The sequence below is a fragment of the Schistocerca gregaria genome, chromosome 5, assembly GCF_023897955.1.
Source record: "Schistocerca gregaria isolate iqSchGreg1 chromosome 5, iqSchGreg1.2, whole genome shotgun sequence".
Taxonomy (NCBI): domain Eukaryota; kingdom Metazoa; phylum Arthropoda; class Insecta; order Orthoptera; family Acrididae; genus Schistocerca; species Schistocerca gregaria.
Window position 1 is genome coordinate 551,907,930 of NC_064924.1, and position 24,723 is coordinate 551,932,652.

A 24,723-nucleotide genomic window follows, 5' to 3' on the forward strand; every position below is an offset into this window, starting at 1 on the left:
ATAATTCCTTTTATACAATGTTCCCTTTATTAATTAGAATTCTCCTTTTCTCAGTTCCTCCTGCTCTAAGAGAAGTACTATTTTCAGTAGTCCTGGGTCTTACCTCTGTTCAGAAATGATGTCATTTAACACAACAATGACTGAGATTTCATCCAGACTGCTGTATTCTGCCAAACGATTCATTGATAGGCAGTTGGCATCCTTATTTTTGCATCTGCTTTTATGTAGCACTGTGACATTGTATGCCTGAAACCTCAGTGCCCATCTTGCCAGTTGACCTGATAAATCTTTCAGTCAGTCTAGTCATCCCGCTTAGAGAATTGTCACGTTTTGCAATGGTGAGAGGTTTGCCAAATAAATAAGGAAAAAATTGTTTGATCACTGAGACAACTACAAGGCATTCTTTCTCAGTTGTAGAGTCATTCCTCTTCAACTTGTGAGTACTCTGGAAGAATAAGCTATTAGCTTCCCAGCTACTTCCTGAATTTGCACTAGAGCTGCACCTATCCCATAATATAAGGATTGATGTGAAGATCTGCCTTGGCACTCTCACCATGCAATGACAAGTCCAGAGATGATGTTAGCACTTCCTTAAGGACAAGGAAAGATTTTTCTAACCCATTGTTCCAGAAAAATCTGGTCTCTACCTGCAGTTGTTCTTTCAAGAGATATGTCTTGTTAAAGAAGTACTTTATGAACTGCCAGTAATATGAGCCCCTTCTGAGAAAACTTCTCACATTATTTATGTGCTGAGGAATTGGAAAATCTGTGAATGTTATTATTTTCTCTGGTTCGGGACAGACTTTATCACCATTTGCTAGAAGCCCCAAGATTGTGTTGAAAAGGCACCTTTTCAGATTCAGTTGGAGGCCTCCAGTCTGAACACACTTCAGCATGATTGTCAGGTGGCTTATATGTTCTTCAAACATCACCCAGATAGCAAAGACATGTTGTCCATTTAAGGTGTCAAAGCAGGTTGCCCATCATATGTTCGAAGGTGGCTGGAGTGTTGCACCATACAAGTGCACAACTCTGAACTCACAGAGACCCAGAGGATTATGGAGCCACTGTCTTTGTCAATCTGTCTCATCAATCTTGATTTGCTGATAGCATCTCTACATGTCTTTAGTTGAGAAGCAGTTTTCTCTTTTCAAGTAGTCCAGTGTATCATCAGTGCATGGCAAGGAACATACATTTGTCTTCATGATTTTGTTCAGTCATAGGTAGTTAACACAAGAATGACATTTGCTGACCTTCTTCAACAGGAGAGGACAAAGAAATCTCCTGGTGGTTGTAGCATCTTCTCCACTTCCTCCCAAATTATCCATCATTCAGCCAGTGGATGGGCTGCACCATTTCGGACATTATTGGATATCATGCAGGAAGGCAAATTACTTATGAATACTAGTACTACGTGGAAACCAGAGATAGATAATTATTGTTGAAATGCTACTGGTAGTAAGCAGTAACAGATAGAGGAAAGATTGGCACACTCTCCATGTCCCTGCTGATAGGCAGAAAGTGGGTTTCTATGTGGAATTTAAACACAAACGATTCTTCCTTGCAAGACCATATGCTAATTTTTTACCAAAAAATTTCCTTAAAACATTGCTTGAATAGAAAGAAATGGAGACCAGAGTCTTTCTTTTGGTCTACTTCTTTGGTTAGCCAGCATCAATGCAGTGTTCTACAAGCACAGTTAGCCTTGACTGCTGTACCTATGGAGGTGCTTATGTACAGTTTAATACTCCTGATGGTTTGGCCTACATATGGCAAACTGAAACTGCAACCAGACCCAGATTGAGGGGGGGGGGGGGGGGGGTTCAAACTGGGATACTTGCCCCAGGTGGCAATTTCAGGGGGCACCAGATTCCTGTTCTTGAAGAAAAAGCCTTGTTTCACAAAGCATCTAGCATAGATCGCTTGTTTGTCTATCGATATCCATGTGATTTTGGAATGCATCCCAGTTTGTTTTTGAACATTTCTGAACACATTCTAAGTTGATTTCTGAATGAGTCATAAGTTGATTTTTGAATGTGTGCATAATGAACATGATGTCTCTGCCAGGGGAGTCCCCTTTGCATCTAGAAATCAAAAACTCCCACAGACAAAAGGGGATGGGGGCTTCGTGAGCTGAGCTGAATAAACTCAAATGGGTGAATGCCAATCACTGTTTGTTTATGTGGTTGACGGGGTGTGCAAATGATCAGCATTGTTATAATTATTAGCGAAATCAATAGATTCGGACTACCAGAGTGGAAATAAGTAACTAACAGTAATAACAGATAAGCAAGAGCACTTATTATCTCCTCGGTGTATACAAGAAAATGAAATTCGGACTGAAAATTTTGCCAGAACACTACATTACTAAGAGCCAGTTATGCAATCCCTGGTTAGCAGCTGCTTGAATTCTGTTCTTGGAACAGCACGGAAAACACATTGTACGAACATGTAATAATGCCTAAAATGAATGCAGAATAACTGGTGACACTGGCAGGGTTAGTGAAGTTGAATGGAATGTTAAGTTTTGACAATGGCAGGAATAGTTACAGAATTAGTTCAAAAATGGCTCTGAGCACTATGGGACTTAACTTCTGAGGTCATCAGTCCCGTAGAACTTAAAACTACTTAAACCTAACTAACCTAAGGACTTTCTCGAACGCCTGGAATCCGTACCCAGTCTGTTACCCCCGGAAACCATCCTTGTAACCATTGATGCCACTTCCCCATACACGAATATCCCGCACGTCCAGGGCCTCGCTGCAGTGGAGCACTTCCTTTCACGCCGATCACCTGCCACCCTACCTAAATCCTCTTTCCTCGTCACCTTAGCCAGCTTCATCCTGACCCACAACTTCTTCACTTTTGAAGGCCAGACATACCAACAATTAAAGGGAACAGCCATGGGTACCAGGATGGCCCCCTCGTATGCCAACCTATTTATGGGTCGCTTAGAGGAAGCCTTCTTGGTTACCCAAGCCTGCCAACCCAAAGTTTGGTACAGATTTATTGATGACATCTTCATGATCTGGACTCACAGTGAAGAACAACTCCAGAATTTCCTCTCCAACCTCAACTCCTTTGGTTCCATCAGATTCACCTGGTCCTACTCCAAATCCCATGCCACTTTCCTAGACATTGAACTCCATCTGTCCAATGGCCAGCTGCACACATCCGTCCACATCAAACCCACCAACAAGCAACAGTACCTCCATTATGACAGCTGCCACCCATTCCATATCAAACGGTCCCTTCCCTACAGCCTAGGCCTTCATGGCAAACGAATCTGCTCCAGTCCTGAATCCCTCGACCATTACACCAACAACCTGAAAACAGCTTTCGCATCCCGCAACTACCCTCCCAACCTGGTACAGAAGCAGATAACCAGAGCCACTTCCTCATCCCTTCAAACCCAGAACCTCTCACAGAAGAACCCCGAAAGTGCCCCACTTGTGACAGAATACTTCCCGGGACTGGATCAGACCTTGAATGTGGCTCTCCAGCAGGGATACGACTTCCTAAAATCCTGCCCCGAAATGAGATCCATCCTTCATGAAATCCTCCCCACTCCACCAAGAGTGTCTTTCCGCCGTCCACCTAACCTTCATAACCTCTTGGTTCATCCCTATGAAATCCCCAAACCACCTTCCCTACCCTCTGGCTCCTACCCTTGCAACCGCCCCCGGTGTAAAACCTGTCCTATGCACCCTCCCACCACCACCTACTCCAGTCCTGTAACCCGGAAGGTGTACACGATCAAAGAGAGAGCCACATGTGAAAGCACCCACGTGATTTACCAACTGACCTGCCTGCACTGTGACGCTTTCTATGTGGGAATGACCAGCAACAAACTGTCCATTCGCATGAATGGACACAGGCAGACAGTGTTTGTTGGTAATGAGGATCACCCTGTGGCTAAACATGCCTTGATGCACGGCCAGCACATCTTGGCACAGTGTTACACCGTCCAAGTTATCTGGATACTTCCCACCAACACCAACCTATCCGAACTCCGGAGATGGGAACTCGCCCTTCAGCATATCCTCTCTTCTCGATATCCGCCAGGCCTCAACCTCCGCTAATTTCAAGTTGCCGCCGCTCATACCTCACCTGTCTTTCAACAACTTCTTTGCCTCTGTACTTCCGCCTCGACTGACATCTCTGCCCTTACTCTTTGCCTTTAAATATGTCTGCTTGTGTCTGTGTATGTGCGGATGGATATGTGTGTGTGTGTGCGAGTGTACACCTGTCCTTTTTTTCCCCTAAGGGAAGTCTTTCCGCTCCCGGGATTGGAATGACTCCTTACCCTCTCCCTTAAAACCCACATCCTTTCATTTTTCCCTCTCCTTCCCTCTTTCCTGACGAAGCAACTGCCAGTTGCGAAAGCTAGTAATTCTGTGAGTGTGTTTGTGTGTTTTGTTCATGTGCCTGTCTGCCGGCGCTTTCCCACTTGGTAAGTCTTGGAATCTTTGTTTTTAATATATTTTTCCCATGTGGAAGTTTCTTTCTATTTTATTTACATAACCTAAGGACATCACGCACATCCATGCCTGAGGCAGGATTCGAACCTGCGACCGTAGCGGTCACGCGGTTCCAGACGGTAGTGCCTAGAACCACTTGGCCACACCGGCTGGCCAGAATTGGTGATGATAAAATTGTTTGTTAGAATGATGAAGGAGAAGAATATGGGATATCACATAAATTATATGGAAGAACATCACGATTAAAAATTTATATAAAAATTTTGTACTACTACTTTTTATCTCATGGTAGAGAAACTGGAGTGTACGAATGAAATGAGAAACTATTTCCTAACACAAAGCTTTTTGCTTGTAGTAGGCCTCATAGGCATTTGATATTGGTACTTCATGAATTATATTCTGTTGTGTTATTTGTGTAAATGAGGTACATAAAAGTTATCATTTGTGCCAAAACAGTCTCTGTTATTTGGCACATATTACAACTGCTGCAATATAGAAAGACCTATATCTAGCAGACAGTAACCAAAAAGATGGTTACTACTTGTATTAACAGCTTTTTCAGTACTAGATAATGAAATTTTGATTTTCATGTAGCAAAACGTCTGACGAACCTTGATAAGGTAATAGATTCTTTCGCAGGAAGGAAAGCACACCCTGTAAGGCTGTAGCAAGATTAGAGAGAAAAAGTGTTGAGACCAAAGGATTGAAAGAACATGTACTGCCTTGCTGATCTCGTGGCTTTACTGATTTCATGTTTCCTGTGTAATTTTATGTCACACAAATGAGAAAGTTGTTAGCTAATAGGCTATAAAGAGTGCAAATTTTCTGAAGAGTTCTTACTCTTCCGGTCACAAATAACCTGACCCAGTATTAATTATGAGGTTCTTTAAAAGGGAGGGTAGGATGTCAAACCAGCTGACTGGGAGCTGTAGAGAAAAATAGGGGTGGAGCCCCTCCACACTCATACAGGCCTGGTGACCAACACAAAAGATTTACTGCCATCTCTGCATATTGGTTAGTTTTCACTAAGTGAGATCTCGCAGGATGTGAGTACTGTGATGTTTGTGTATGTCTGGTTGTGATTGACGATTAATATGTGCTCACTTGGAAATAGATTTCGTCTAAAGTTGACCAAAGGGTACCAGTTTGAAGGGCGGAGGAAAAAAAGTGCCAAGGAAAGAGCTGAGGGAAAAAAACCTCTGTCGTTTGGGTCACATTGTAAGAGCAGTAGCAGTTTTCTTGCTGCCTGTGACAGGTCATGCAAGGGTAGATTTTGTTAGTAGTGGTTGTCATGCAGGCGGATACCTTTGACGTTGTGGAGTGATGTTACTCAGCGGCTGCATCTGGGTACCAGTGTTAGCTTTCGGTCAGCATCAACATACCTGTAACAGTTGAGTTCATCAACGGTTAGTGTCCTATAGGTAATATATTGGATTCACAGTGTAGGGTAGTGTTAGTGTTTTTTTTGTGCATTAGTATGTGAGCTTGTTGGCTTCTCTGCTATGGCGTCTTAGTCGGCTGTGATAGCAGTTAGTATATCCAGTCAGTGTTGTGATGTGCAGGGGCTTGCTGATGTTGTCACTTGTAACTGTATGTTAGTTCACCATAGGTGGCTATGCCCTAGCTTGCAGCATCTTTGGTTGCTTATTCTTCCATCTGTGGTGGTGATCATAGTTTCCCAGAGTATGGATGAAAGGATTGTTCGAGTGTCTCGAGTACCTGTATAGTCATGTGGTAGTTTTTTAATACTTAATTTAGGGTTTCAAGGCAGTATTCATTGTGAAGATCCATGGTGAAGAACTGCTAATGATGTAAAGCACTTTGTCCTGTATGATTTGTAGGCAGCGCAGGTGTGTAGGAGGTGCATGTCATCAGAGATCTAATCAGTGTCATGAATATGAATGTCGACACCCTCCTATTTAGTGTACTTTCCCTTTGAGCATTGGGTAGAGTTGTTTGAGCCTCATGTGTGCTCTGTTGGTAACATATTCTATGTGGTTCCCCAATGTAAGTTTCCAGTCCAGCCAGACATTGAGATACCTGACTTTCTCTCGGAAATCTACTGGGCATGTATGTAGTGTTACCTGTCTACAGTGTTGATATTTGTGCAGCACAGTATCTTCAGTCTGCATGTGAACAGAACTGCTTCGCACTTGTCAACATTTACTTTAATATGCCATCATTCCAACCAAGGCTCGGCAGTCCTGAGTGCTGTAACCATGAATTTATGTTTGATGGCTTCCAGTCTTGTCCATTGATGGCTGTGTCATCCACATAGTTGGCAATCATCTTGTTTTGTGATACCGGAAAGTATTAATGAGGAGATTGAAAAAGATGGGCTCCAGAGTGCTTCCCTGGGGTACTCCAACTTGGATACCGCATTGTGTCAATTGTTTGCCTGGACGTCATTGTTGAAACATCTGTTCATGAGATGTGAATGTCTGAGATGTACAAGTCCATTGGGAAACCAGAATCGCTTAGTTTGCATGTAAGGCTGTTGTGTCAGAGATGGTCAAAAGCTTTTTCAATGTCCAGGAACACGGCCCCTGTGACTTTGTTCATGTTGTAGCTATGTCTTATATGTTCAACTATGCAGAGGAGTTGTTGTGTTGTTGTGAGGTCATTCCTAAAGCTGAATTGGTCTAGTCTTAGGGTGCCATTGGTGATGCAGTGCCTAATGATGTCTTTTAGTAATGCCTTCTCAACAATCATGCTGAGCGAGCACAGAAGACTGCTGGGTCAATAATTTTATGGGAGGGATTGGTCTTTCCCTGGCTTCCTGAACATCATGACTGGCCACCTTCCAAAAGTCAGGGAAGTGTTGGTGTTTTAGGATGGCATTCATTATGTGTGCAAGGTATTCTATGGCTCTGTCTATGAACTCCTGGAGGGCATGGTTTTGAATGCCGCTGGGACTAGGGGCTTTCTTAGCATTAGTGTGCTTGATAGCCCAAGTAATTTCATTTGTGTTAGGATGTCTGATTTCACTGCATGTGGGCTGGGCTACAAGTTGTGTAACCTCCTGGTCTGTTTCAAGTGTGAATACTGGGTCTGAAGGAGGCAGGTTTGGTGTGAAGGATGCTGCAAGTGTTGTGGCCATAATCTCTGCCTTCTCCTTTGCTGAATATGCATGGGCAACTGATCCTCGTAGAGTAGGAATGTAATGTTTCTCCCTGGTGAAGTGTCTGGCTGGCTTCCACAAGGCAGGACATGTGGTATCTACCCCTGCAAGTTTCTGCGCCTATTGCAGGAAAGGCACCACAGGACATTTTAATTTCCACTGTTCTTAATATAGTTTTGATGGTTTTCACTACAAAATATAAATATTTGAATTTCATAGAGTGAAGTACAATGACATGCAGTAGAAGAATACTGTGTGAAGAGGTGTGGTACTCCACTTTGGGACTTTTAAAATCAAATGACATGTCTTACATTTCCTTGAACATGTATGTTTTATACGTCAAACTCTTTAGAAAGAAGTACACTACAGAATGAACATATTTTTGAAATTTGTTTTTAAATTTTTGACATCCTGACTGCAATGGCTCTGATACCTACCATGTCCATACATGGACCATCCCTCATGCACCCTTACAGAGCCCTGACCTTGTGCTGACCATTACATGTACTCCCAAGGTCAGTGCCTTGACATTGGAGAGAGTGACACTGAGTTCTCTTATGGAGCCTCTGACACAGTTCTGTTGCTTGCTGACGAGAACAATACTACAGTTTTATCAGACAAACAAAGTTATATTGAAAACAATCAGAGATTATTAGATGGCCAGGGTTACCTCAGACTCAGCTCTTATCTGACAAAAGGGGTGGAAATAATACAGGGATTTAGTTCTCATTCTGCAGACTCCCCTCCCAACCTACTACCCTACCCCCTCACAAAAAATATAGCTTACTTAAAATCCATTATCATCCTATTTTTAACAATATAGGTGTTCATACACATCGCACAGCACAGCATCTTTCTACAAAGTTGAGACCTCTAGTATGCCACTGTGAATATCGTATCATAAACATGTAAAATTTTTAGTGCCATTAGCAAGAGTCATTTCATGATGATTCCAATATTTTAGTAAGTTTAAATGTGGCCTCTCTTTTTACCTATCTTCTGCTGATTGAGGCATTGTGACTAACTGAACTTAAGCTCATTGTGACAAACTAATCTATTTATACATGCACAGCCTAACAAAACAGTGAAGTAGTCAGAAGGGGAGGAGGAAATGAAATGAAACTTAATGTATTGAATGGATTTGTGATGTTACTCCAGTAGTTACAAAAATGAGTTAAATTTACAAAGAAAATGGCATTATGAGTGCACTTATAGTATGATGTTGCACCTCCTCTGGTCTGGATGTATGCACTGATTTGATTAGGAAGGGTGTCATCAAGCTGTTGTATCCTCTACTGAGGGAAGTTGGCCCACAACTGTTGTAACTGGTCCTTGATATCTTGGATACAGGCAATGGGATGTAGTTGACATCCGATCTGGACCTACACATTCTGTCAGGGTGAGATCTGGGCATCTTACTGGCCACAGGAGTACCTCAACATAACATAGCGACATGTGACTTCATAGAGACGTGTCAAGTGTGGACAAGCATTATTCTGTTGAAAAACAGCATCATGATGCAGTCACATGGGAGGTAACATTTGAGGATGTGAGATATCTATGATGTAATGTTGTGCCACCTGAGTTCCCTCAATAATGACTAGCCATGACCTGGATTCATATCCAATGGCTCCCCACAACATGATGCCAGGGGTAATACTGCTGTGCCTCTTCAAATTGTTGGAAGAATGCAACTTTTCCACAGGTCACAGTGATAATCACTAACAATGGACATGAGCAGCGGTAGTGCATCTCTGAACACAATGCAACGTCATTCAGCAGCAGTCCATGCTTCCTGGTCACATCACCACTCAAAATGCAGCCTTTTCTTTTGTTGTGGTGTTAATGGCAGCATATGCACTGGATGCTAATTCCCTAGTCTGGCAACCAATTATGTGGGATGATACAGAATGTTGCAGGGACTCCATTATTTGTTCTCAGACGTCAGGTATGGATATAAAGGGGTTATGATGTTCTTTGTCACAATAAGGCAATCTTCCTTTGTGGATATCTGACATCGTCCACCAGAATCATGATGACAAGTATGTCTGCCATCATACTCGCATGTCTGCCATCATACTCGCATGTGTTCCAACATCAGACCACTGTCAGATCTGAATGCCCAAAAAATCTGGATATTGCCTGAGTCTGTCAGCTGGCTAAATGGAGATCCACAATGAGGCCGCTTTCAAACTCTGTCAGATGCTAATAACACTGACTCATACAAGTACACGGCATCTCTGTGTCGTTCATAGTGATCACTCAACATCTGATGCTATTCACACTCCTTATATATACTGATCAGCTAGAACACTATCACTACTGACCTACTATCAATATAAACCCTTTCAGGCAATAGCAGCATCACCTGGCGAGGAATGACTGCTAGTCAGACACACGTACAGTGAATGTAGTATCAGTGAGTAAGCTGTTGTTGTGAAGAATGGGGAAGGCACAGTCTGACCGATGGCAGATTGTGATGGCCCAGAGGCTTGGCATGAGCATTTCAGAAACTGCGTTACTTGTCAGGTGTTCGAGGAGTGCTGTGATGAATGTCTTCAAAATGCAGTGAAACTAAAGGGAAGCCACGTCCCATCGTCATGGGTTTGGGTGACCAAACCTCATTATGGACATTGGGCATCATAGGCTGGGCAGACTGGTAAAATGGGATAAGTGTTGTACTGCGGTGGAACTGACATCAGACTCATCCCATGTAGGCTTTCACGGCCAGCATCTTCATCAGTAAACACTTCCAGGCTGAATTGCTGTGGTCGATCTGTAGAACTTCTTCTCCCTTACGTTTCGTTCTCAACTATGGAGAACACCTTCCGAGGTGAGTCGACGACTGGCTGCTAGGAGCTGGGGCCACCGCTTATATGGAGATCGTAGAGGGCGCCGCTTATATGGAGATCGTAGAGGGCGCCACCGCACTCCATATAAGCGGCAGCCCCAGCTCCTAGCTGCCAGCCGTCAGCTCACTTCAGAGGATGTTCTCCGTAGTTGAGAACGAAACATCAGGGAGAAGAAGTTCTGCAGATTGACCGTGGCAATTTAGCCTGGAAGTGTTTACTGATGACATCAGACCTTAATGCTGGGCAGAATACAAGTGCATCTGAACACACAATGCACTGAACACACATAACGATGGACCTCCACAGCTGACAGCCCATGCATGTGCCATTGTTAATACCATGACATCAGAGAGAACGACTGAAATTGGCATGTGACCATTGGCACTGGATTTTGTCACAGTGGCAGAGCTTTGCATGGTGTGATGAGTCTTGATACCTTCTTCATCATACTAATGAGAGGGTGCAAATCCATCATCTTCCAGCGGAACAGCTCCTTGACACCTGTACTGTGGGATGAAGATGAGCTAGTGGTGGCTCATTATGCTCTGGGAAATATTCACATGGTCATCCATGGGTCCAGTGGAGCTCATGCAAGGCAATGGCCAGGAAATATCATACACTGGTTGCAGACCACATACACCACTTCATGATAATCATGTTTCCTGATTTTTCAACAAGATAATGGGCCACATCACAAGGCGAGGAGTGTGATAGAACTTGCCAGATCTGAACCCTATCAAACAAATCTCAGATGTGATTGAACATAGCGTCAAGCTCATTGCTCCCCTCCCTGCAATTTATGGGAATTAAGTAACTTGTGTGTGAAGACGTGCGCCAACTCCCTCCAGCACCCTACCAAGGTCTCACTGATTCCATCCCTTGATATGTTGCCACTGTTACCCATGCCAAAGGGGTACATACTGGCTATTAGGTACCTGGTCAGAATGTTATGGCTGATCAGTGTATCTACCAGGCCTAGTAATAACACAAAAATCTGGTGGTTTTCTGCCTGTCACAGAGAATTGCAACTCTTAATAATTTACATACCTGCCAATGATGTGTACATATATGAAGTTACATTGACATCTGATAATGTCTTCTGGATGCTTCACTTTTTTTTGTATGTCGACCACAATATCTTTCTTATTTAATGACCAAGTCTTTGAATAGGCAGATGGTGTGGCAGTGGAGAGTCCACTATGCTTTATAATCAAAAAAAAAAAAAAAAAAAATTGTGTGGGAAATGTTGTAGAACAACCTTCCAAATCTATGAAATTCAAATGTTCTGTCTTCTTTAGGTGGACAATTCATTGTTTATTTGGTTTTATGCCAATGGTAACTTAAAGGTTATTTTCCAACATCTCAGCTGCACATGCCAAAACATTTCGAGGTAAAAAATAATGGCTACCCACATTTCCTCAGTTGTTGTTGAGGTGAAGTGGTGATATGCCAGGCATGCTGTTTGTAAGAAGCCGGTTCACAGAGCTTTGTACCCCCAAGCAGACGGTTGCCACCATCCAGCTCATTGTAAAGGAATACTTCATACCTTGACACACAGGCCTCAAGCCATCTCAGATCCTGATAATCTGCCATCTGAATTAGTTTAACTCAGGTAATCAGGATGGTTTCAATAAGCAATAAATCAATTGCACTTTATGCTACTCACTAGCTGTAACTTTTGAGTATCAGGTGACAGGAGACTGATAGATTCTTTACTCCATGCAGAACTATTCAAAACAAAATTTGCCTGTTTCGAGGAAATATAATAAGTGTGTTTCTACATTCCAAGAAGATGTTATTTTTTGGACTGCAATAGATTATTTACATCCATTCAAGGAAAATGTCTATCAGATCTCTTACAGTCACAGCTTCTAATACAAATCTACATATATTCTGCATATAGCACATGGTGTGAGTCTTTTCTGTTCCACTCACAAATAGTGCAAGGAGAAAAACTATCTATACACTTCTTCCTGTACAGGTCCTGATTTCCCTTATCTTGCCTTCATGGCTCTTGTGTGAGGTGTATGTTGGTAAAAGTATGATCGTTCTGTAGTCTGTTGCTGATGCCAGTTCTCTAAAAGTTTTTAAATGTATTTCATGAAAAGTTTGTCATTTTCCCACCAGGGATACTAACTTGAGTTCCTTGTGCACTACTGTAATATGTGTTGATTGAATGTACTGGTAACAAACTTACTGGCACTCCTCTGGATTGTTTCAATGTCTTCCTTTAATATGGTCTGAGATCCCACACACTTAAGCGGTACTGAAGAATGGCTTGTATAAGTGTTCTGTATGCAGTCTCTTTTGTAGACGAGCTACACTTTCTTAGAATTCTTCCAATAAACTGAAGTTGACCATTCACCTTCCCTATAACCAACCTTACATGGTCAGTACATTTTATGTCATTTGGCAATTGGTGTCTAGATATTTAATTTTTGTGACAGCATCAGACAGCCTATCGCTAATACTGTATTCAAACATTACAGATTTGATCTCTCAGGTTTTCCCAGCATGACTTATTAATAGTATGTTTCTGGGTGTTTTGAGAAGTTGTTGTTTCCATTTCCTGCATGGTATTTTGATGACTAACCCAAATGTCTTGTTCAGGTGCTGCAAGCTTTGCTATTGTGGTTGGAGTCCAGGCAGTGAATGCACATAACAACAAAACTTGCAGTACCTGAGGCAGGTGACTGTGTTGGTCATCAAAATATTATGCAGAAAATGGAAACAAGTTGGCAGAACACCCAGACGCACACTATTAACCGCAGGATTGTTTTTCCTTTTTGTCTGAATTAACTTATAGTTTCTCCTATTTAGAGCCATCACAAACAACGACTGAATATAACTGGCATCCACATTAACAACAGCCAGGCAAAAGTGTGATTGCTTAACACTGCCCTGACTTTGCCTTTCATTGGAGTAAACCAATTAAATCATTTTGCTCTCCACTTCTAACTATTGGAGCAATTTTCAAGGGGTTTCTAAAGAGATAAGTCAGCCCATGACCTTATAAATAGGGATCAAAGGTTTTGTTCAAATCCTATGTATGATTCCACTTTATTCTTGGTGTGATAACAAATGGATTGAGTGATCAGTGCTTTACCACTGTAGTCCAGTGTTTACTGTCAGTAACATTTTGGCAGTATTTATCTCTGGTTAGCTGGTACTTCTACTGCCCAACATGTGTAGTTTTCTGCGTGCGTGCACTGTTAAAATGCAGGCATAAACCTGCCCATTTTGGGTTCATATTGTGGAATACAAGCAAGCTGTATTGCGTTTTGTGAAATTTTTATGGGAATGTTTGTTGAAATATTGGTCTTCTTCTTCTTCCATATCCAGATGCACCAATTATATCTTCCCTTCCGAGTAATTAGCAACGTAGTTTGCTTTGTCATTGACTTTCAAAATATCATCTTTAGTGCATGTTATAGACATATCTGGGCAAATCAGTAGGTGGTCCAAGTCCTGTATTGCTCCGCATTCACACCAATCGCTATCACTGTAACCCCATTTAAATAGGTTTGATTTGCACCCAGTTACTCCAGTGCACAGCCGGTTTAATGACCTCCAAGTTGTAAAAGGTAGTTGAAATCCCGCAGATCCCTCCTCAAGTAGTTCCATTGTGGAGTGTGGCACCATTTCTTTCCAAAGAGATAGCCGCGGGCTTGGTGGCGAGCTCTTCAGTAGTTTCAATGAAACTCCTACGGGATTTCAGCCAGACACGTTGTTTTCGGTGCATATGCATCGGGTGTTGAGGATCGTTCTTTTATTTTGATCTTTTGATCTCGGCGGCTACTTGTCTGCGGATAGTGGGTGGTGCTATGCCTATGATGGGATAAATGATGTCTGTGGGAGTTGGTTTGAGGTATCCTGTGAAATATTGGTGATGTTTGATGATTTTTGCCAGCCACATTTTTTGTGAACTATTTGAATTGTCAATATGCTGGGGTAAGCTTAAGAATTCACAAACCCATTTATTGGTGTACCTAAAATATAATTCACATGGATTTTCCTTAGAGAATAACATTGTTTATTTCCTGTTGTAGGTTTTTGATACAGTGCATTTTTTCAGCCATTTAGTTTAACATATTACTGCGGATTACGAATCTTGGCAAAACATATGAGGAATGAATGACATCACTTTACTGTGTTTTGTTCACTTGCAACTTTGATGCTAGTGCCATCAGAGGGGCAGTTTTAAAGAAGAATACTACATTATTTTAAACTAAAGCTATCCTTAAAATACTCGTTTCTTTTTGTTGTTAATCTCTTGTATTTTATTTACCTTTATTTATGTGTCTGCTTTTATACTGATTTTATCTACTGTCAAATATTTGTGCTAATGTTTATTATGAACTATTCAGAAATTTTAGGGAGATTTCAAACAGATCCTCAATTATGTCGATATTCAATTCTAAGGACAAAGTATTGTGGAATATTTGGATACAAGTATTATTTTGCTAATCTCTACGAGATAAATTTGCAGTGACAAGATTGAATTCTTTTCATTACTGATAGCTTATGCTTTGTTTATTGCTGCAGCTTTTTGTGCAATGCTTTTTACTCCTGTTGCTCACATCACTCCAAATACCCAGAGAATTATTCACTGAATCATTTTTGTTTTGACCATGTTTGTTTCTTAGTAGTCATCTAAAAATATCTAATCTGTTCATGAAAAAATGGAAAATCCTGGACGGAATGTAACAATATTATGAAAAAGATAGTTGCTACTCACCATATAATGAGATGGTGAGTTGCAGATAAGCACAACAAAAAGACTGCCAGAGACTGTGGCCATGTGCATGTGTGTTGTGTTTGCATGAGTGTGTGTATGTTGTCTATTTTCAACAAAGACTTTGTTGGCCAAAAGTTTACATTCTGACAGTCTTTTTGTTGTACCTATCCGCAACTCAACATCTCCACTATATGGTGAGTAGCAACTATCCTTTTCATAATATTGTTATAATCTGTTCATGACATACATATAAATATATAAATATATATTGTATATTTATTTTATGTAGGTGGGTAAATTGGAGCAGCGATTACTGTCTCTTCAGACAGCACATGCATTACGCTGTAGCTCTTGCCGTCCATTAGTTGGTCGCTTGCAGGAATTGGAGCAACGACTAGGGTCACTTACAGCTGAAAGGCGGCAGCATCTGCAGGATTTGTCACGCATGAAGTTAGTATCTCTGCAATATTTTAAAGCACAATAAGTTAATTATGCACTTCTTATTTGTCTCATGTTGCCACCATCCTATGAATTCAGTTAATCTTTCATGCACAGTAAATGTACAAGAGGATATTAGAACTTTTAATAATGGAAAATATAACTCCCATACCGCAAACAAACAATTCTAATTGCATAAAATTAAAACTATACAATTTATTTTGAAGCTTTTTTCAGCAGCTGAAAACTGAGTTAAGTGATTGGCAATCATCTTGAATTTATGTTTTAGAAATGCATTGGTTGTTTCTGCACAAAATTCTTTCCTAAAGCGCCGGTAGACGGACACAATAAATAAAACACACAAACACACACACAGAATTTCTAGCTTTTGCAACCGACGTTGTTCTTCAGGAAAGAGGGAAGGAGAGGGAAAGACGAAAGGATGTGGGTTTTAAGGGAGAGGGTAAGGAGTCATTCCAATCCCGGGAGCGGAAAGACTTACCTTATGGGGAAAAAAAGGCAGGTGTACACTCGCGCACACACACACACACACACACACACACACACACACACACACACACACACACACACACACACACACATATATCCATCCGCACATACACAGACACAAGCAGAAGATTGAGGACTTTGACTTGGAATAGGAGTTGATGGGTGTGTTCATGGACCGAGTCAATGTATAGGTGAAGGATTAGGTGGGTGAGCGCTATGGATTGTGCAGTTTGAAACTGGTATAAGGACTTATGGAAAGAAGGATTTCAGCCAGAGATGGAAACTTTAAGTGTGAGGCCTTTGGGGGTAATGTCAAATGTCAGACAAGCCTGAGTAAATAAAATATGGGAGCGTAATCTGGCTAGGGTGAAGGCATGTTTGCAGAGGGAATGTAGCTTTCGCAACCGATGGTTGCTTCTTCAGGAAGGAGAGGGAAAGACGAAAGGATGTGGGTTTTAAGGGAGAGGGTAAGGAGTCATTCCAATCCCGGGAGCGGAAAGACTTCCCTTAGGGGAAAAAAAGGACAGGTGTACACTCGCACACACACACATATCCATCCGCACATACACAGACACAAGCAGACATATTTAAAGGCAAAGAGTAAGGGCAGAGATGTCAGTCGAGGCGGAAGTACAGAGGCAAAGAAGTTGTTGAAAGACAGGTGAGGTATGAGCGGCGGCAACTTGAAATTAGCGGAGGTTGAGGCCTGGCGGATATCAAGAAGAGAGGATATACTGAAGGGCGAGTTCCCATCTCCGGAGTTCGGATAGGTTGGTGTTGGTGGGAAGTATCCAGATAACTCGGACGGTGTAACACTGTGCCAAGATGTGCTGGCCGTGTACCAAGGCATGTTTAGCCACAGGGTGATCCTCATTACCAACAAACACTGTCTGCCTGTGTCCATTCATGCGAATGGACAGTTTGTTGCTGGTCATTCCCACACAGAAAGCGTCACAGTGCAGGCAGGTCAGTTGGTAAATCACGTGGGTGCTTTCACACGTGGCTCTCCCTTTGATGGTGTACACCTTCCGGGTTACAGGACTGGAGTAGGTGGTGGTGGGAGGGTGCATAGGACAGGTTTTACACCAGGGGCGGTTGCAAGGGTAGGAGCCAGAGGGTAGGGAAGGTGGTTTGGGGATTTCATAGGGATGAACCAAGAGGTTACGAAGGTTAGGTGGACGGCGGAAAGACACTCTTGGTGGAGTGGGGAGGATTTCATGAAGGATGGATCTCATTTCGGGGCAGGATTTTAGGAAGTCGTATCCCTGCTGGAGAGCCACATTCAAGGTCTGATCCAGTCCCGGGAAGTATTCTGTCACAAGTGGGGCACTTTTGGGGTTCTTCTGTGAGAGGTTCTGGGTTTGAGGGGATGAGAAAGTGGCTCTGGTTATCTGCTTCTGTATCAGGTTGGGAGGGTAGTTACGGGATGCAAAAGCTGTTTTCAGGTTGTTGGTGTAATGGTCGAGGGATTCAGGACTGGAGCAGATTCGTTTGCCATGAAGGCCTAGGCTGTAGGGAAGGGACCGTTTGATATGGAATGGGTGGCAGCTATCATAATGGAGGTACTGTTGCTTGTTGGTGGGTTTGATGTGGACGGATGTGTACAGCTGGCCATTGGACAGATGGAGGTCAACGTCTAGGAAAGTGGCATGGGATTTGGAGTAGGACCAGGTGAATCTGATGGAACCAAAGGAGTTGAGGTTGGAGAGGAAATTCTGGAGTTGTTCTTCACTGTGAGTCCAGATCATGAAGATGTCATCAATAAATCTGTACCAAACTTTGGGTTGGCAGGCTTGGGTAACCAAGAAGGCTTCCTCTAAGCGACCCACAAATAGGTTGGCATACGAGGGGGCCATCCTGGTACCCATGGCTGTTCCCTTTAATTGTTGGTATGTCTGGCCTTCAAAAGTGAAGAAGTTGTGGGTCAGGATGAAGCTGGCTAAGGTGACGAGGAAAGAGGTTTTAGGTAGGGTGGCAGGTGATCGGCGTGAAAGGAAGTGCTCCATTGCAGCGAGGCCCTGGACGTGCGGGATATTCGTGTATAGGGAAGTGGCATCAATGGTTACAAGGATGGTTTCCGGGGGTAACAGACTGGGTACGGATTCCAGGCGTTTGAGAAAGTGGTTGGTGTCTTTGATGAAGGATGGGAGACTGCATGTAATGGGTTGAAGGTGTTGATCTACGTAGGCAGAGATACGTTCTGTGGGGGCTTGGTAACCAGCTAGAACAACATGCCACCCTCCACCTCAAAAAACTATCCAATCTCCTGGTTTCCCACCTCCGGAAAGGCAACTCACTCACCCTCCACAACCTTTCCAACAAACCTCAACCTCCTCTCATTGCACACAGACCCAGTCACTCCCATCTACTCAATCTCCCACTTCCAGCTCCACTCCCCCCAACAGCTCAATGAGGATCACCCTGTGGCTAAACATGCCTTGGTACACGGCCAGCACATCTTGGCACAGTGTTACACCATCCGGGTTATCTGGATACTTCCCATCAACACCAACCTATCCGAACTCCGGAGATGGGAACTTGCCCTTCAATATAGCCTCTCTTCTTGTTATCCACCAGGCCTCAATCTCCACTAATTTCAAGTTGCCGCCACTCATACCTCACCTGTCATTCAACATCATCTTTGCCTCTGCACTTCCGCCTCGACTGACATCTCTGCCCAAACTCTTTGCCTTTAAATATGTCTGCTTGTGTCTGTATATGTATGGATGGATATGTGTGTGTGTGTGTGTGCGCGCGCGCGAGTATATACCCATCCTAGAAATTCTGTGTGTGTGTTTTATTTATTGTGCCTATCTACCAGCGCTTTTCCGCTTGGTAAGTCTTGGAATCTTTGTTTTTAATATATATAGGCACAATGAACAAAACACACAAACACACACACAGAATTACTAGCTTTCGCAACCGATGGTTGCTTCTTCAGGAAAGAGGGAAGGAAAAGGAAAGATGAAAGGATGTAGGTTTTAAGGGAGAGGGTAAGGAGTCATTCCAATCCCGGGAGCGGAAAGACTTACCTTAGGGGGAAAAAAGGATAGGTATATACTCGCGCGCGCACACACACACACACACACACACACACACACACACACGCATATCCATCCATACATACACAGACACAAGCAGACATATTTAAAGGCCTCTTTTTATGGGCAGAGATGTAAGTCAAGGCGGAAGTGTGGAGGCCAAGATGATGTTTTATGACAGGTGAGGTATGAGTGGCGGCAACTTGAAATTAGCGGAGATTGAGGCCTGGTGGATAACGAGAAGAGAGGATATATTGAAGGGCAAGTTCCCATCTCCAGAGTTCGGATAGGTTGGTGTTGGTGGGAAGTATCCAGATAACTCGGACAGTGTAACACTGTGCCAAGATGTGCTGGCTGTGCACCAAGGCATGTTTAGCCACAGGGTGATCCTCATTACCAACAGATACTGTCTGCCTGTGTCCATTCATGCGAATGGACAGTTTGTTGCTGGTCATTCCCACGCACACACACACACACACACACACACACACACACACACACATATATATATATATATATATATATATATATATATATATATATATATATTAAAAATAAAGATTCCAAGACTTACCAAGCGGGAAAGCGCCGGCAGACAGACACATGAACAAAACACACAAACACACACACAGAATTACGAGCTTTCGCAACTGGCAGTTGCTTCGTCAGGAAAGAGGGAAGGAGAGGGAAAAATGTAAGGATGTGGGTTTTAAGGGAGAGGGTAAGGAGTCATTCCAATCCCGGGAGCGGAAAGACTTCCCTTAGGGGAAAAAAAGGACAGGTGTACACTCGCGCACACACACACACACACATATCCGGATGGATAGCAATCCTGTCTACAGTTCAACGCAAAGAGAGAGATTTCTAAGTGCAAAACTGGCTGAACTGTACTTTTTCATCAACATAAACACATGCCTTACTTTAGTATCCGTCTTGATGCCTGTGAACTTCACACATGGAGTTTCATCCAGCATGTACCCTTTGATGTCTACTTTTGGTACATATCAATAATTTTGATTTTTTTTTTGGAACAGCATGATATGAATCTTTGCCAGATTAAGAGTTCTGCTGTTTGGATCAGTATACCAGCATAATCATCAAATTTCACAGTTTTAAAGAGTCCTCCATTGTTCCAAGTAAATCATTTATATATGCCAAGAACAGGAAAGGACCATGTACTGAACTTTGCAGAAGGCCATATTTAATATTTCTCCACACCAAATTTAGTCTTATTACTGTTTCATCATTAGTTAATGTGACCCTTTGTTTACTGTTATTAAGATACGATTCCACATGTGAAGATACGATTCCACATGTGCAAGGGGAATGCCTGTAATAGCACACCATTTTAGTTTCTCTTGTAGAATTTGTGGTCTACACACTTGAAGGGCTTGGAAAGAGGACAGAACATGCCAAAAAGGTATTTTTTCTTGGATAGTTCTATCAGAACTGAGTTTATGCAATCACATATTGCATTCTCAGTAGAGAAGCTTTTATGGAAACCAAACTAAGTTTTTATCAGAATGTTATTCTCAGAGATGTGGTCCACTACTCCATTGCAAGCTACTTTCTTAAAAATTTCTGGACGCATAAGAAGGAGGAAGATGGGTCTGTAATAACTAGATTACTTGCTTATCTGTGCTTTTATAAAGGGGTGTTGTCTTCTCCAGATTCTCTATCATCACTTTGATCTTAGAGTCACTACTTTTGGTAATGTGCATGATTTTGTTCCATAAAATTTCAGGTTAATTCTTGGATGTCTGTACCTTGGTCTCATAATATTCTGGAGGCAGAGTCTTCTAGCCATCTTCAGATCTATACTGGCAAGAATACACAGGAGTTCTTCATATTTTCCAATTTGCTGATCTCATTCAGTGAGGAGTTTTGCTTGTTTGAAAATTGCCTCCCTCACTTCAGCTGTATTACCCTCTATCTTTCTCATTGGTGTGGTCTCATTACTGCAATCACGGTTACAAAGAATGTCTGTATATCTAAGTGCCTTTGCCTTCTGGTACTCACCTATATGGGTTCCTGTTCTACCTTTTTACCATGTCTTTTGTAAGTTTTCTTACATGGTCACAAAACTGGCATACAGTGACCTTTCACTTCCACCATTAGGTCCACTGAATACAAACTTGTTCCACTAGTTCCGACATTTTTTAGTTCCCTGAATTAGCCTCTTCTGTTTTCATTTCTGCTCTCAGCTCATATCCATTAAAAATTTGTTCATTACCAGCCTCAACTTGCCCCTCCATGGTCTTTAGTGTTGCAATGGCCAGCTCCACCACCCACTACAGTGGGTGGTGGAGCTGAGTTGTTAGCATTAGGAAGCAAGAAATATCCCACCTGGTTGGAGAGTCAGTGGACAGTGAGTAGAGGCTTGGTAGCTGTCTGACCTACCAACATGAAAATACATTCATTTATTACTCAATAAACCATGGCAGTTGCGATAATGCTCATAGAAGTCAAGATCCCCAGGACCTAAGTTGTACGCAGCCTGCAGGTTTTATGCCTCTGCTCAGTTACAGCACGTGGTTATCATCCCGTTGTTTTGGAGCCAAAACCTACCATATGGGCAGGTAGCCCTTGACATAAATATGTCTGGCTGGCTCTGATAGACCCACTTCCATGGCATCTTGCATTAGCTGTGTGAGTGATTTTACTGAGCCATGCCAAAGAAATGTAGTGCCGCACTGCTGTTTTCAGTTTGTTGTATGGGTTTTCACTCCCTACCATTGTACTCTGAGTTGTTCCCAACACTTTGTGATGGCTCGCCTACTTTAATTCTTCACTTGTTGTCCTCAGTGTCAACAGACTGGCTGAAAATTAGGGATGAAAGAGCAACTACTGTCTACTGTAAATGATGTAGCCGACAGATGCACAGTTGCATTTCACTGTGTTATTTTCACTGTTCACAACCCCCCTAATAATACTCAGTTATACAGGGTGTTACAAAAAGGTACAGCCAAACTTTCAGGAAACATTCCTCGGACATATGTCCGGAAATGCTTACTTTCCATGTTAGAGCTCATTTTATTACTTCTCTTCAAATCACATTAATCATGGAATGGGAACACACAGCAACAGAAAGTACCAGTGTACTTTGTTACAGGAAATTTTCAAAATGTCCTCCGTTAGTGAGGATACCAACAATAAAGAGTGTAGCTTATGTGTGAACTACAACAGTTATTTATCTACCCAGAAAGATATGACTTACCAGTAATCAGTGAACATCACATCAGAAACAAAAAGAAATGAAAGTCAAGAGGGTTGAGGTCAGGAGAGCGTGGAGGCCATGGAATTGGTCCGCCTCTACCAATCCATCGGTCACCGAATCTGTTGTTGAGAAACATACGAACACTTCAACTGAAATGTGCAGGAGCTCCATCGTGCATGAACCACATGTTGTGTCGTACTTGTAAAGGCACATGTTCTAGCAGCACAGGTAATGTATCCCGTATGAAGTCATTATAATGTGCTCCATTGAGCATAGGTGGAAGAACATGGGGCCCAATCAAGACATCACCAACAATGCCTGCCCAAACATTCACAGAAAATCTGTGTTGATGACGTGATTGCACAATTGTGTGCTGATTCTCATCAGCCCACACATGTTGATTGTGAAAGTTTACAATTTGATCACATTGGAATGAAACTGAAATGAGCTCTAACATGGAAATTAAGCATTTCCAGACACATGTCCACATAACATCTTTTCTTTATTTGTGTGTGAGGAATGTTTCCTGAAAGTTTGGCCATACCTTTTTGTAACACCCTGTATATGGCCAGTGCACTATTGTTTAACTTTTGATAAACCTCCTTAATAGGTTGCAGGCAAACATTCACATACTACTACAATAGTTTGCTGTTGAACATCTATGAGCAGTAAAAACCTAACCACAAAGTTCACAGTTCTTGAAGAATAGAAAGGTACAGATGGAGCAGACACTATCATTGTTTTAACACAGGGCCTAATTGTGTAACACTTATTTCATAGTTAGGTTGGAGCATTGTTGTTATTCTAACCAACACAGGTTTCTCATCAGAAACTTGGCCATGGAATGACTGTCTCAGGACCAAACATTGGGCCTTTATGTATCCTCACAATAATAGGTGCTGAAACTACACATTGTTCAAAGTTAAGTTTACAGACATTACATTTAAAACTTAACTCATTAAATTAAATGAATATTTTGAAAAATTCGTTCTTTTTAACAGTTTCTACTACTACAAGGTTTAGGCCGAATTATTTGATTGAATCATGAAATTAACAAATATAATTATGCAAACAATACTTTTGATAAAACTGAAAAGTACTTGGAAATTAATTGAGGACTGGCTTTATTAACATGTTTTCGAATAGAGCCAAATAAATACTTAAAGAATGCTACTGTTTCATCTTCCAAATGTTTATAATTAGTACAGGATTTATATTTGTTTATAAGTCAACGAATTTAAGTTACAAAACAATTACTGATTTCACCCTATAACAAAAGATACTAACTAGTAAAAGTCAAAATAAATTAGAAAATCTATTACATACATAAAACTAAGCACAAAATTAGATCTGGTGTTATACTCTTTAAAACTGAGGGCCAACCTTTCTCTTTTATGAAAATGCAGATTATAATCACGTATGTTAATGGTAATTAGTCAGAAGTGAAAAAATGAATTTTAAGGAGGCAGATGGCAAGACAAGAGGGGAAGTAAAAATATCCCAGCCTGCTTCATCACAACTTGCGTAGCTACAAATTTCCAGCTCTAACAAACAATGCCCACAGCAGCAAGGCCACATGCCTAAAATAAAATAATAATAAGAAGAAAGCTATGCCAGTTGTGTTTTTTGAAACTCTGACACATTTTTCTGCTTGGGAACATAATTTGTTCTGTTTGTTTCTGATGTGATGTTCACTGATTACTTGTAAGTCATTTTTTTCTGCATAGATAAGTAACTGTTGTAGTTCACACATAAGCTACACTCTTTATTGTTGTTTTGTATGGTTCAAAATTTTACAGTCCTGTTCTGTAATTTTCGAATTTGAAAACTGCATCTTGTCATGCTGGTCATCAGTTGTAAGTTTTCCTCATTTTTTGAAATGTTACAGCTCATTTAATTTAAAGACAATCAGATTTTTTGACAGGCAACAACTTACAAATACATCATGCACAGGAAAGAATGAAAGCATGTGCATACTGCTTGTAATGTGTCTTTAACTTCCCCACAAAATTAATAAGCAAGATCATACCGGATGCCAACTGGAAAACTGTTACAGTCCTTTGCACCAGAATATAAAACTCTATTCTGAACTCTAGGTAGCAGTGTACAGTCTACATGGAAATTATTTTTACCTCAAGTTCATCCTAAACTCACTCCTACTGCTAACTATAAAAACCATTAGAGAATATATAGATTGGCATGAAACTGGATCCTCTGCAATAAGAAACAATGTCTGTTGAGTTAGTTTAATAGACATGCCGAGATAGGCTTGTGCATTAGCACACCACTTCCATGATTTGGGGAGAACACCAGTCCCAGATTGAT

The 24,723-nt window shown here is 41.8% G+C and overlaps 1 protein-coding gene across 3 annotated transcripts in view; it reads left to right on the forward strand.

Moving 5' to 3' along the window:
- Window positions 1-24,723, forward strand: part of LOC126273160 (trichohyalin-like) — a 1,218,599-nt gene that overhangs the window by 1,151,070 nt on the left and 42,806 nt on the right. For all 3 annotated transcript variants that reach the window (XM_049976627.1, XM_049976629.1, XM_049976628.1), the window contains one exon: window positions 15,482-15,642. In XM_049976627.1, coding sequence (XP_049832584.1) covers window positions 15,482-15,642 — 161 coding nt within the window. The remainder of the gene's footprint in view (window positions 1-15,481; window positions 15,643-24,723) is intronic.